General features: G+C 41.0%; 1 protein-coding gene across 1 annotated transcript in view; it reads right to left on the reverse strand.

Annotated features, from left to right (window-relative positions):
* adgrd2 (adhesion G protein-coupled receptor D2) overlaps nt 1-15,574 on the reverse strand; it is a 324,978-nt gene that overhangs the window by 203,530 nt on the left and 105,874 nt on the right. The window contains exons 7-11 of the mRNA XM_051931976.1: nt 15,054-15,162; nt 14,785-14,890; nt 9,593-9,648; nt 7,932-8,058; nt 4,497-4,600 (exon numbers count right to left, since the gene is read on the reverse strand). Of these exons, the coding sequence (XP_051787936.1) occupies nt 4,497-4,600; nt 7,932-8,058; nt 9,593-9,648; nt 14,785-14,890; nt 15,054-15,162 (502 nt within the window). The remainder of the gene's footprint in view (nt 1-4,496; nt 4,601-7,931; nt 8,059-9,592; nt 9,649-14,784; nt 14,891-15,053; nt 15,163-15,574) is intronic.

Here is a 15,574-nt window from a genome sequence, read left to right on the forward strand (position 1 = left end):
AGAAGACCAGGCCCCGGGCACAGACAGACAGACACCTTATGTCCTAAACACATATGTTTATTTTCCTCAATAACCTGCATACAACACAGTGCCTCCAGCACTAGTACTCAGTCCTTCTCTTTCTCTTTCACCACCACTCCTCCACAGCTTTGTCCTCCTTCCACCTGACTCTGGCTTCTAGTCCCTTATATACCGACCTGGATGAGCTCCAGGTGCTCCCCCTGACGACACTTCCTGGTGTGGCAGAAGTGTCAAGAGAGCCCCCGAAGCATTCCTGGTGCCCCTGGGAATTCTTCCGGCAGCACTTCCTGGTGTGGCGGAAGTGCTGCCATCCAGGACTTCACAGCTGTCTGGGAGCCCCCGGGCAGTGGCCACGTCCTCCGGTAGGGATGAGTGTCCCAGCTCCAGTCCAGTGGCCCATAAGCAGACCAGGGCGGCTGCCCCCTCCTGGCCCAGGGGAGGTATTGTCACGGGGACCATCCAGGCGTCCCGGCTGGGTAGGGTCCCCATCCATCTGGGACAATGGTTAGAATGAAAACCTGCAGCCACTGCAGCCCTCCAGGACTGGAGTTCGACACCTGTGGCTTAAGCAGTGGTTTAAGCAACAAAAGGTTAAGCAAACCAATAGAGCAATATGGCATGGTGGAGACACTCGGACATTCAAGTTCAGAAATTCAGAAAAAGTGGTCAGGTATCAAAGTTGCCGGGAAAAGGCGGGTTGCAGCCCACTGTCTGTTTCTTCTGTTTCTGACAATATTACAAATGCTGACCCCAGTGCCAAGAACACAAATCCACATGGGGATGGTGCTGTTGTATGAGGAAGGAACCATCAGTATCACTAGAAAGCTAGAGAACAGAAATGCGTCTTCAATCTCATTACAAACAGTTCAATTGAAGGTGACTCCTTAATGTAAAGAGCTAAAGAGTTCCACAGATGAGGTGCAGCTGCTGCAATAGCCCTGTCTCCCTTAGTTTTGCACTTAGTATGGGGGTGGACAACAGAAGACAACTGACTGGTAGATCAAAGTTCTCTGGGCGGCTGGTGTGCAAGACACAATTCAGATAAACAGTTCGGAGCACGCCCATGTATTAATTTAAAAAACAGCAGCAAAGTTTTAAAATTAATTCTGAAACTAACAAGCAGCCAGTGTAAAATTGGGGAAACAGAATCAAACTTATTTGCCCCGACCAAAAAACGGGCAGCAATATTCTAGACCAACTGTAACCTCCTTATCAGGGTTTTGCTGACCCCAGATTATGAGTTGCACAATCCCTCTCCACCTTGGACAGAGGCAGTGGTGCACTAAGAATAATGTTTCTGGACTTCTCTAGCGCCTTCAACACCATCCAATCTCTACTCCTTAGGGACAAGCTGACAGAGATGGGAGTAGATTCATACCTGGTGGCATGGATCGTGGACTATATTACAGACAGACCTCAGTATGTGCGTCTCAGGAACTGCAAGTCTGACATTGTGGTCAGCAGCACAGGAGCGCCACAGAGGACTGTGCTTTCTCTGGTCCTGTTCAGCCTATATACATCAGACTCGGAGTCCTGCCACGTGCAAAAGTTTGCTGATGACACTGCTATTGTGGGCTGCATCAGGAGTGGGCAGGAGGAGGAGTATAGGAACCTAATCAAGGACTTTGTTAAATGGTGCGACTCAAACCATCTACACTTGAACACCAGCAAAACCAAGGAGCTGGTGGTGGATTTTAGGAGGACCAGGACCCTTACGGACCCCGTGATTATCAGAGGTGACTGTGTGCAGAGGGTACAGACCTATAAATACCTGGGAGTGCAGCTGGATGATAAATTAGACTGGACTGCCAATACTGATGCTCTGTGCAAGAGAGGACAGAGCCGACTATACTTCCTTAGAAGGCTGGCGTCCTTCAACATCTGCAATAAGATGCTGCAGATGTTCTATCAGACGGTTGTGGCGAGCGCCCTCTTTTACGCGGTGGTGTGCTGGGGAGGCAGCATTAAGAGGAAACACGCCTCACGCCTGGACAAACTGGTGAGGAAGGCAGGCTCTATTGTAGGCATGGAGCTGGACAGTTTGACATCTGTGGCAGAGCAACGGGCGCTGAGCAGACTCCTGTCAATCATTGAGAATCCACTGCATCCACTGAACAGGATCATCTCCAGACAGAGGAGCAGCTTCAGCGACTGACTGCTGTCACCGTCCTGCTCCACTGACAGACTGAGGAGATCGTTCCTCTGCCACACTATGCGCCTCTTCAATTCCACCCGGGGAGGTAAACGTTAACATTATATAAAGTTATTGACTGTTATGCATTGTTATCACTCTTTAATTTAATATTGTTTTTTATCAGTATGCTGCTGCTGGAGTATGTGAATTTACCCTTGGGGATGAATAAAGTATCTATCTATCTATCTATCTATCTATCTATCTATCTATCTATCTATCTATCTATCTATCTATCTATCTATCTATCTATCTATCTATCTATCTATCTATCTATCTATCTATCTATCTATCTATCTATCTATCTATCTATCTATCTATCTATCTCATTTCATGTGTTAATTGCCATTTTCACTGGAATATTGTCCAAGTGGCACTTCATAGGGTGTAGTCACACAGTCTGTTCCAACTCTGCTTTAAGAGACACAGAGACTTTTTAAAGTAATCAACAGAAGTCAGGACACTTGTGCAAATTGTTTGTTTCCACTTGAAAGGCTTCATTTACTGGAATTGCTGCAGAACATCTATTGGTTGTAACCTATTAGTTGTTCCCTGAAGAAGACCCCTCTCTCTAAATATAAAGTCAATTGTTTGTATGTCTGTCCGCTTTTCACGAGAGAATTACTTAACAGATTTAGATCGGGTTTTTTTCTATAATTTGCTTGAACATTCCGGTTGATTTTGCAAATTCTCTCATCACACTAAGTATCATAGTTTACTTTCGGCATTGATTTATTCACACGAATCTGAGAAATAGGCAGCGGGCTGAGGGGAAGTGGAAGTGGGTGGGGCTCTCCTCATTCACACGCCAGCCTCAGGGTGTACCTTACATCCACTAAGCTAGCGAACAAGAAAACTACTTAACGGGTTTAGATCTTTTTCTTTTCTATAATTTGCTTGAACATGCCGGTTGATTTTGCGACTTCTCTCATCACGCTAAGTATCAGAGTTTGCTTGCAAGCAAGTGCGATATATTCACGCTAATCCGTGAGAGAGAGGCTGTGGACCGAGGGGAGGAGGAAGCGTGACATCAGAGGTGGGGAGCTGGGCGGGGCCATCCTCACTCACTCACGCGCCAACCTCCATTCGAGTTGCTCTACGTCTCGCCACGTGTTGGAGCGCACCTTGCCTCCGCTTAGCTAGCGATACCTGTTTGTTCAACAGACATTATCATCTAGAGACTGTTAAGGAGTAACGTTTGACGTTTTTGAGAGAGAGATCACAGCGACGTGTGTTTTAGTGGGTAGCTGCTGATTGGTAGAGATATCAGAGCCATGTGCTTTTCTCCCCACGTGGGGGATGCTCTCTCATCAGAGCTGAACACGATCAGATACAGTGCTGACATTTGACGTCGGAGTGTACCTACCTTCCACTTGGCCAGAGATACCTTGCCAATATTTTACATTTTTGGCAAAGAGATCACAGCTACATTCTAGCCCATGATAGCAAAAACAAAAATATTGGATATCAAGAGGCCCTTGGATATGAAAGCTATCAATAGAAATTCTGCTCAATACAAATTATTACATATTTTTTTTTGCATTTTTTTATTGATTTTTGGAGTTTGTTCTGTTTCACTACTACACGGGCGGAGCCTCTAGTTTGTAATATTCTGAAATCTCCTTTTTTCAGTTTTTGCTAACCTAAATTTTAAATTTAAACCATTGGCAGTTTACTGCTTACATTTTCACCATTTTAGGTCATCCTTTGCATTTCAGCTAATTATATTTGAAGAAAACCTGGAATAACTGAATTGTTCTAAACCTTCTGACCAGTTGAGTAAGCAGGCTTTTATATGCAGCATACGATGTTAAAGTGGCCGGTGTCCCACATGTGTGAATAGGGTTTGTAAATTGACTGCAATTCCACCTCGAGCTGAGAGGGGGCTCTGTTATTCACATCTTATCTTCTTCATGTGGAGATCCCAAGCTCCAGATGTTGAGGACCTGTGACATCATTTCTTTTTCGTCCTATTAAGTTCCGCCTCATCGGGTCCAGAAGCCTTATAAAGCAACATGGAGTCAGTCAACATATGGAATCGTATCTGAGAAGACATCTCAGTTATTTTGCTGATTTTCAAACCTTTGCCATTTTGACAGCAATTTATGGGGATCACTGGCTGGTGCCCCAAATCTTTTTCTTTTTTCATGTTAAGTTTTACAGTGGATATAGTGAGTACAATAGCTGGTAATGATTAGTTAACGTCGTCAGACTTTATAATCCTTACTTATTCCATATCACAATGAAACTTCAACTGTAAGCCAAAACAGACCCAGAGACTCACCCAACAGCAATGAAGAGGATAAACGTTAATATCAGGGAAAAAAGGGACACCCCACAACCTATAAAGGTGAGCAAACGTAGCATGGAGTCTTCAGCAGGTGTTGTCTAGGAGAGAAAGAAGAGAAGGCTGAAACAAATTTTAGAATGGAGGCTTCTGTTTTTTTTTTTCTTAAAGATTTAATTTTCCACAACATTTGGCATACACTGTAGTTATTTAAAATAATTAAACAACCAGAGAAAAATGAAAAAGAAATGCAAAGCTAGTAAATAACTGAAACATAGTAGCATAAAAGTAAAAGTAGGCATCACTGTGATTAAATTAACTCTTATGTGTGGCGAGCTTAGGTGAGAAATGGGAAACAAACAACTGCAAAGGACTAGGTGCCAATCTGAGGGTGGAGAATTGAAGAGAAGTGCCTGGGACCCTGAAGAGAGGGGGACCTGAGGAGAGCGCAGTGAAGAGGAAGAAGAACTGAACTACGGAGAAGGAAGAATATCAGACAGAGACAGATAGAAAGAAAGGCGCTATAAGACACATAGATAGGAAAGGCACTATAGACAGACAGACCTTACTAATGGCTTCAGAACACTGCGCTGATGTAGACAGTGAGTGATGAGTCCACTTTGACTCCCGGGTCCTTCTCATGAGGTGGACTTCAAGTTTTAAACCTCCTCTTGTGCATTCAACTCTAACATTTCTGTTTCCTACATGTGACACTTTATATACATACACTGAATCGTTCTTTATCTCATGCAGGCCTGTGAATGCAATTTTAGATCTGCTCTTCATCTCTTGTGTGATTGAGATCTTTTCAGAGTAATTTGTTTTCCCTCATCTACCAAAACACATCCTGACTGAATATAAAAAGAATAACTAGCTAGCTGTTAAAGGTACTATATGATAGATAGATAGATAGATAGATAGATAGATAGATAGATAGATAGATAGATAGATAGATAGATAGATAGATAGATAGATAGATAGATAGATAGATAGATAGATAGATAGATAGGTAGGAAAGGCACTATATGATAGATAGATAGATAGATAGATAGATAGATAGATAGATAGATAGATAGATAGATAGATAGATAGATAGATAGATAGATAGATAGATAGATAGATAGATAGATAGATAGATAGATTTGAAAGACACTATATAATAGATAGATAGATAGATAGATTTGGAAGGCACTATATGATAGATAGATAGATAGATAGATAGATAGATAGATAGATAGATAGATAGATAGATAGATAGATAGATAGATAGATAGATAGATAGATTTGGAAGGCACTATATAATAGATAGATAGATAGATAGATAGATAGATAGATAGATAGATAGATAGATAGATAGATAGATAGATAGATAGATAGATAGATAGATTTGAAAGGCACTATATAATAGATAGATTTGAAAGGCACTATATAATAGATAGATAGATAGATAGATAGATAGATAGATAGATAGATAGATAGATAGATAGATAGATAGATAGATAGATAGATAGATAGATTTGGAAGGCACTATATAATAGATAGATAGATAGATAGATAGATAGATTTGAAAGGCACTATATAATAGATAGATAGATAGATTTGAAAGGCACTATATAATAGATAGATAGATAGATTTGAAAGGCACTATATAATAGATAGATAGATAGATAGATAGATAGATAGATAGATAGATAGATAGATAGATAGATAGATAGATTTGGAAGGCACTATATAATAGATAGATAGATTTGAAAGGCACTATATGATAGATAGATAGATAGATTTGGAAGGCACTATATAATAGATAGATAGATAGATAGATTTGAAAGGCACTATATAATAGATAGATAGATTTGAAAGGCACTATATAATAAATAGATAGATAGACAGATAGATAGATAGATAGATAGATAGATAGATAGATAGATAGATAGATAGATAGATTTGGAAGGCACTATATAATAGATAGATAGATAGATAGATAGATAGATAGATAGATAGATAGATAGATAGATAGATAGATAGATAGATTTGGAAGGCACTATATAATAGATAGATAGATAGATAGATAGATTTGGAAGGCACTATATAATAGATAGATAGGTAGATAGATAGATAGATAGATAGATAGATAGATAGATAGATAGATAGATAGATAGATAGATAGATAGATTTGAAAGGCACTATATAATAGATAGATTTGAAAGGCACTATATAATAAATAGATAGATTTGGAAGGCACTATATAATAGATAGATAGATAGATAGATTTGAAAGGCACTATATAATAGATAGATAGATTTGAAAGGCACTATATAATAGATAGATAGATAGATTTGAAAGGCACTATATAATAGATAGATAGATAGATAGATAGATAGATAGATAGATAGATAGATAGATAGATAGATAGATAGATAGATAGATAGATAGATAGATAGATAGATAGCATCCTATAACTGAGTCTGCTTTTTATTAGCTTGTTGATTCGCTGGGCCTCTCTTGAACTGATGTTACCAGCTCAGCATACCACACACTGGTCATCAGAGAGTTGTAGAAGATCTGAAAGATGTCACTAAACACATTAAAGGAACATGGTCACCTAAGGAAAAAGAGTCTGCCATGCCATTTCTTCTCAAGTTCCTCTGTGTTACAAGACCATTCCCACCTGTCATTGATATGGAGCCCCAAGTACTTGCAGCAGTGGACCACCTCTACATCCAGTCCTTGAATACTGACCAGATACAGATGCTCTCTGGTGTGTGAAAGTCAATAAGCAGTTCCTTGATGTTGCTGATGTGAAGTTGCAGACAATTCTGTCTTAACCCTTATCGGTACATCCCAGAAATGCAAACTTAAGCTTTCTATAACTTATGCTGAATAGCTGAGAGTTCATCTGATGCACACACTTAGGGAGATCTCTAGACAAGCTTATTCAATGGGACAATGTAGACAAATACTTTGAACACTTTGCATGCACTTTGCGCTACATCATTTGTATGAAAATGTGCTATATAAATAAATACAAAATACACTATGTAATAGATAGATAGATAGATAGATAGATAGATAGATAGACAGACATGAAAGGCACTATATAATAAATGCTGCCTCACAGTATGGAGATGATGGTTCACGCCCAGGGTCCTGTCTAAATGGAGCTTGCATGTTCTCCCCATGGCTGTGTGGGTATCCTTCCATAGTCCAAAGACATGCAGGTAGATTGGTGACACTAAATTAGTCCCAGTGTGTGTGTGTGTGTGTGTGTGTGTGTATGGCCCCCTGTCCAGAGGATCATTCCTGCCTTGCACCCTCTGCTTGCTGGGATGAGCTGACTCCGCTCGGGCTTAGCAATGGTATGGTAACGTTCCATTATATTATCCCCATTTAGAGAGAAAAAAAAACATTTCAATTAGGGGAAATAATTCATACCTGAAGTTCATAGATTTGTAGCAGAACCGCAAAATTTGTTGTGTGATTGCAGAAGCATGAGGTTGAATTTGGACCAGTGCTTGTCACAAAGCAGCCCTCTGTAGACCAGCTGCCCCCCTCATCTGGACTGGAATGTAATAAAAACACAGAATTATTAAAAAGTGAAAACAATCTCCATCTTCCATCAATTTTCTTGAGTGACTTCTTCCCAGCATGGCTTGTGGATAGCCGGAGTCTCTTCTAGCTGCAGCCATCCAGCCCTGAATGAGATTACAGTCCACTGGTTTACCCACACAGAGCACAGAACATGAAAAAAATGAGAGGTGACCAGATTTTTTGGCGAATGATGTTAGACCCAGACCTTATCCAGGTACTTTTTAAAAGTCCTCAGGGACTCAACTGCATTACTCCATAGTTGGTGACCCTTAGATGGAGGAATGTCAGTAATTAAATCTACTGAGATATCATCGCAAAGACATTAGGGAAGGTCTGTGAGTTGCAATAATTCCTACATTGCCCCACAGCAAGATTTAGCCTGATAACAGGCAAAACACATGAAATAAGAAACTTCGTTTGTCATACCCAATGTGGACGACAGGGGGCGCTCCATCTCCCCAAACACAAACAGGCTCAGACACAAGTAGAAAAGTAGAAAGAGTTGTTATTGTGGGGAAACTCTTCTTGGGCAAGCATTTCCCACCACTGCCACTGTACTAAGTACTTAAGCACTCAATATACTGCACTCTTCTGTACTTTCTCTTCTTTCTCTTTTCTCTCAGCCTCATCCACTCCTCCTCCTCCTCACAAGCTTTGTCCACCTTCCCCTCCCCACCGACTCTGGCTAACTGGAACTGAGGCAGTTGGCTTCTTTTATATAGTATGCGGAATTACTTCTGGTGTCCCAAAGAACTGGCCCGGGATAAAGTAGGGCTCTGCACTTCCCACAGCACCCCCCTAGTGGCACCCATGGAAAAGTGGGAGACCCTTCAGATTTATAGGGCAGGTGGTGATTGGCAGGTGGCCCCGCCTCTTAGGGCAGCACCCACAAAAACACACAGAATATAACTCAAAAAAAAAAAATGGTGCACATAATCAACACAAAAAGAATCCGAAATGAAATCCAGAGATACCAAACATGAATTGAAACCCCAGCCACGACATACAGTACATCATAATGCAAATACTAGAAATAAGTCACCTGATAACTCATTGTTTCCCCATAAGGAGATATGACAACACAATCACATAATAAACGAATGCCATCTTAGGCTATGATTTACATGGCATTGACAAAACCTGACGAGATGCAGAGAAGAGTTGGTACGAACAGTTTGAATTAGTTTTATAGACATACAGTAATAGCCTTCAGCTTAAACATCAATTATTTTTCATTTTTTGGAGGGGTCCCGCAAAACAAAAAATGAAGCAACTTCTTCATCTCGGAGTCCTCAGCTCCGCTTTTCATTCCAAGCGAATGGAGGCTTCACCGTCACCTGATGTTAGCCTGCGTAGCTTTGGAAACAGAAAGTCAGGGTAACAAGTGACATATTACTTCTACCAAAAAAATAAAATCATGTGACTGCGGTCCTCCCACACCCAGGCCCTCCACCCCACCTACAATTTGTTTTAGCGTTTTTAATAATAAGAGTAATTATACTAACCGGAGGCTGTAATTCCAGAATGTACAAGATGGCTTCAGCTCGATTCCTGGAATAGTCTTTGGGAGAGAAAACAGGAAGACAGCAGGTGAGGATTTGCAGATATTCAACGGGTATTAAATTCTGCTCTTAATAATAATAATAATAAATAATAATAATTCCTTATATTTATATGGTGCTTTACTCACTATGTAGTGAGTGTGGAGCCACTTCAACCACCACCACAAATGGGCAGCACCCACCTGGATGATGCGACGGCAGCCATTTTTGCCCCAGTACGCTCACCACATATCGGCTGTTAGGTGGTGAAGGGGTGAGAGATAGTTAGCTAACCAGAGACAGGGGATGATTAGGGGGCTGGCATGACTAGACCATAGTGGGCCAGGACATCGGGATTTATCCTGCTATTTACAAAGGAGGCCCAGGGTTCTTTTACGACAACAGAGAGGCAGGACTTTGGCATTACATCTCATCTGAAGGACGGTGCCATTTTAAAAGCACAACGTCCCCATTCACCGCACTGGGATCCACGTTCAGACTACTGGGTGAGCGCCCCCCGCAGGACTCACCAACACCTCTTCTAGCAGCAACTCAAGCTTTTTCCTGATTGGTCTCCCATCCAAGTACTGGCTGGGCCTGAACAGGCTTAACTTGTTTGAAACGGGGTGAACTTTTAATTAGGTTACTGTGCCCAATGCTGTTCGGACAGGCCACAGCCTCCCTCAACCATGAATTTCATAAAGTGGGCTTGAGACTACCTGTTAAGTTATGGTACACTTTGGAAATTATATTTAAGGGCCTTTTCACTCGTTTGTTTTGTTCCGACTCAGCGGACGTTTCGTTACTTCGTTTCAGTTTCAGTTTGGTTGTAAACTTTCATGCGAACTAAACACGTCAATAAAGAGGACAGGGTGTGGACTTCTTTCGAAGGGAAGAAATGTATTTTTTTCCCCTGTTAAAAAATATCATGGCGGGTGTACCTATGACCCTTGTGTTCATCAATAAATTGTATTATTCTGTTTTTTTAAAATGAGTGGGCTTCATTTACCTTGATATACACTACTAAGGGGTTCACCCCCTGCTCGCTTTGCTTACCAACCCCCGTGACCTGCGCTATGTGCCAGCCAATTCGTGTCTCTGCCCCTCTCGTTATGCAGAGGGGAGGCTGAACGCACCACAAGGAGACGCCGTTGCTCCTCTAAAAACCCCCCTTAAACGGTGATACAATGGGAAACAAATACGTTTTTTTCTTTTATCTCCTCTTTGCTCGAGCAGCTGCTGGCTTGCTGCTGCTGCCATGCCGTGTGATCTGCATCTCGTGTGACTATTCGACCATTTAAAAGTCTGTATAGCAGCTGTCCTACTCTTTGTCTTTTACTTCCGGCCCTGGGCCTGGTTAAATCAATTGGCACAAATTCTCATCTCACAGGACATGAGTTCTTGATGTTTTAGTTTATAATTTAAAAATGGAAAAGAACCTGAAAATCTAACAACATCACATTAAAGTTTGATAAATTCTGAAAGGAATGATACCAAACATACAGTATATATGTAGGTTTTAAAATAAGCCCGATTTAAAGTGTGACAAAAAACATGACATAAAAACTTCACCATTGCACTTTTAGGCTTAGGATTTTATATATAGAATAGATATTGCCAAAAGTATGCGGACCCCCCAAATCATTGAATTCAGGAGTCCTAATCACTTCCGTGGCCACAGGTGTATAAACTCGAGCACCTCGGCATGCAGCCTGCTGGCTTCTTCAAACATTTGTGACAGACTGGGCCGCTCTGAGGAGCTCAGTGAATTCAAGCGTGGCACCGTGATAGGATGCCACCTGTGCAATAAGTCCATTTGTGACATTTCCTCGCTACTAAATATTCCACGGTCAGCTGTTAGTGGTATTCGAAGAAAGTGGAAACAATTGGGAACAACAACAAATCAGCCACAAAGTGGTAGGCCACATAAAATCACAGAGCGGGGACAGCGCATGCTGAGGTGTGCAGAAGTCGCCAACTTTCTGCAGAGTCGATAGCTACAGACCACCAAAAGCTCAAGAACGGTGCAGCGTAGAGAGAGAGCTTCATGGGATGGGTCTCCATGGCCAAGCAGCTGCAGCCAAGCCTGACATCACGAAGTGCAATGCAAACCGTCAGATGCAGCGGTGTAAAGCCCACCAGACGCCACTGGACTCGAGAGCAGTGCAGACGTGTCCTCTGGAGTGACGAATCATGCAATCAGATGGACGAGCGGTACTCACCTGACTGCATTGTGCCAAGTATAAAGTTTGGTGGAGGGGGGATTATGGTGTGGGGTTGTTTTTCAGGGGGTGGGACTTGGCCTCTTAGTTCCAGTGAAAGGAACTCTTAATGCTTCAGCATGCAAAACCATTTTGGACAATTTCAGACTCCCAACTTTGTGGGAACAGTTTGGGGATGGCAACATGACTGGGCACACACCAGTGCACACAGCAAGGTCTATAAAGAAATGGAGGAGCGAGTTTGGTGGGGAGGAACTTGAGTGGCCAGCATAGAGAGAGCCCTAACCGCAACCCAGTAGAACACCTTTGGGATGAATTCAAGCGAAGACTGCGAGTGAGCCAGGCCTTCACGTTCAACATCAGTGCCTGACCTCACATATGCCCTCCTGGTCCAAAATTCCCATAAACACACTCCTACACCTCGTGGAAAGCCTTCCCAGAAGAGCTGAAGCTCTTAGAACTGCAAAGGGTGGGCCAACTCCTTATTCAGGCCTATGTATTTAGAATGGGATGTCATTAAAGTAATAATAATAATAATTCATTACATTTATATAGCGCTTTTCTCAGTACTCAAAGCGCTGTCCACACAGGGAGGAACCGGGAAGCAAACCCACAATCTTCCAAAGTCTCCTTACTGCAAAGCAGCAGCACTACCACTGCGCCACCTGTGAATAAAGGCAGGCATCTCAATACTTTTGGCAATAGAGTGTAAGTCTAAAGGCAAGTGACCCCTTCCTACAAGAGAGAAAGGTAAGGTAAAGAAATTAGGAGCCGTACCAAAATATTTGGATTAATTAAGAGCATTGCCAAAGACAATTAATTAACAAAGGGAAAATTCACCTTTCCATATCCATTTTCTATAACTGGACAGCCATGGAAGGTGGTGTCTCATTCAGATCCCCCCTGGAGACAAATAATGATCTATCTATCTATCTATCTATCTATCTATCTATCTATCTATCTATCTATCTATCTCTATCTATCTATCTATCTATCTATCTATCTATCTATCTATCTATCTATCTATCTATCTATCTATTATATAGTGCCTTTACCTATCTATCTATCTATCTATCTATCTATCTATCTATCTATCTATCTATCTATCTATCTATCTATCTATCTATCTATCTATCTATCTATCTATCTATTATATAGTGCCTTTACCTATCTATCTATCTATCTATCTATCTATCTATCTATCTATCTATCTATCTATCTATCTATCTATCTATTATATAGTGCCTTTCATATCTATCTATCTATCTATCTATCTATCTATCTATCTATCTATCTATCTATCTATCTATCTATCTATCTATCTATCTATTATATAGTGCCTTTCATATCTATCTATCTATCTATCTATCTATCTATCTATCTATCTATCTATCTATCTATCTATCTATCTATCTATCTATCTATCATATAGTGCCTTTCACATCTATCTATCTATCTATCTATCTATCTATCTATCTATCTATCTATCTATCTATCTATCTATCTATCTATCTATCTATCATATAGTGCCTTTCACTTCTATCTATCCTTGGCTTGCAGCGGGGCCACAGGTTTGGAGTATGGAAGCCAGGGGGCACCTGGACGTTTCCTGGGTCCTGTTTGGCACCACTTCCACCACACTAGGCTGGAACAAGGTCGTTGGACACCTGAATTCCTTCTGGGTGTCCTATTAAAGGGGGCCAGCTGCCAGTATTTAACGTCCAGAGTCGGGAGGAAGAAGGACAAAACCTTTGTGGAGGACTGAAGGTGGAAGCACTGTGCTGTCATTGTCGGCATTATTTGTATACTGTTGAGAAGACGGCAGCAATCAGAAAACTCTTCCCCGCAGAAGAATAAAGGTGTGTGTTGTGTGGTGCCTTTGTCATCTATCTATCTATCTATCTATCTATCTATCTATCTATCTATCTATCTATCTATCTATCTATCTATCTATCTATCTATCTATCTATCTATCTATCTATCTATCTATCTATCTATCTATCTATCATAAAGCACCTCTTATATTTATCTACCTACCTACCTATTCTCATAATGCTATCACTTTGGAGTTCCAAAGCACAGAATCACTCATTTCTCCAAAATGCCCACTAGGGGAAGAGTAGAACCTGAAAATTTCAATTTGCTACCGTTTTTTCTTGAGGAATTCACATGGCAGTTAATAACTGTGATTGCCAAGATTTTCCATCTGTCATAAAACAATCCAAAGTCCAAACTGTACCAAATGGGAGCCTTTACAATGAATGGTTTACTCTGTTAAGGTTTCATGAATGTTGTTAACATTGGACTTAATTTTAGGAAAATATTCCATTTTCCTGGGGGGTTGCTAATAATTTCATCCTACTACATACATACATACTGTCATAATGCATGTCAGTAGGTTGCCTTCCATGCTCAGATGAGGTATGTAGTACCACTCTGAAGGAAGAGGGGGTGCTGTTGTTAACCTGGTCACCTGTCTGAGAAAACGCCCACTGAAGTCAACTGACTCCGCCCCTTCTGGGTCAGGCCGTATAAAGCTGAGCATGCTCAGAGGGAGGCGCCTCACTTTGAGTTGAGCCAACACAGAAAGCAGAGCTCCACAAAAAAGCAAAGACCTGCTCAACCGAATGACCACCCATTTGGTGTCCCAACATTTCATCCCGCGTTTCATCACCATTCGATCACATTTAAAAATGCACTGTATGCAATCTCAAAAGCATAATTCCAATTACAAAATTAACATTCCTTTGGATGCTTTGTGTTGCCTCTTTATGTGTCATCACCTTCTCATATTTTTCAAATCTCCACAATTTCTACAAGTTGTGAAATACTGCATTACTAACAGCACTTTGAAAAATTAGCTTGACAAGATTTGTTGACATTTAAATAGATATCACTCAATAAAACCATTTGAAACATAAAAAATCAGACCACCTCTATTTTATGCTGAAGCCTGTAATGCACAGCCAAGTTAGTCTTTTGGATGTCGCTGTACGCTGTGGTAGAAATAACTGAAGATCCAAGGATTGTGCCTATGAGCCTGAAATGAAAACAAAGCAAAAATCACCCACTAAAACCACTCGAAAACATTCATCACACCATTACTACAACTCTGTGTTCCTTCAAGACTCTTGAAAGAGGCAACCGTGGCCATTGTAAGACAACTTCTACATTCACTCTCCATGGGATGTTAGTCTGCTCACCTCTGACTTCCATCGGACACTAAGGAATCATTGCGGGTGCCGCTGCCATTAACAAAGAAAGGGTGCAGGGATCCGTACCACGTGTTAATGAAAGTCACCTTTTGATTACCTGCCAGGTATAAAAGAGAATTGTAAGTAATTCACATTAATTATTAAAGGAATTTATCAAGATGTTAAACATTCTTTCAGCATAAGGATGAAATCCGTACTCCAGGACATCAGTGGAGATTAAGGGGACGTGCAGGAAGCTCTTCTTTACGCAAAGACTTGTTGAAGCAGAGATAGATAGATAGATAGATAGATAGATAGATAGATAGATAGATAGATAGATAGATAGATAGATAGATAGATATGAAAGGCACTATATAATAAATACATATATAGATACAGTGCATCCAGAAAGTATTCCCAGCGCATCACTTTTTCCACATTTTGTTATGTTTCAGCCTTATTCCAAAATGAATTAAATTAATTTTTTTTTCCTCAGAATTCTACACACAACACCCCATAATGACAACATG

This window comes from Erpetoichthys calabaricus, chromosome 9 (genome assembly GCF_900747795.2).
Source record: "Erpetoichthys calabaricus chromosome 9, fErpCal1.3, whole genome shotgun sequence".
NCBI lineage: Eukaryota > Metazoa > Chordata > Cladistia > Polypteriformes > Polypteridae > Erpetoichthys > Erpetoichthys calabaricus.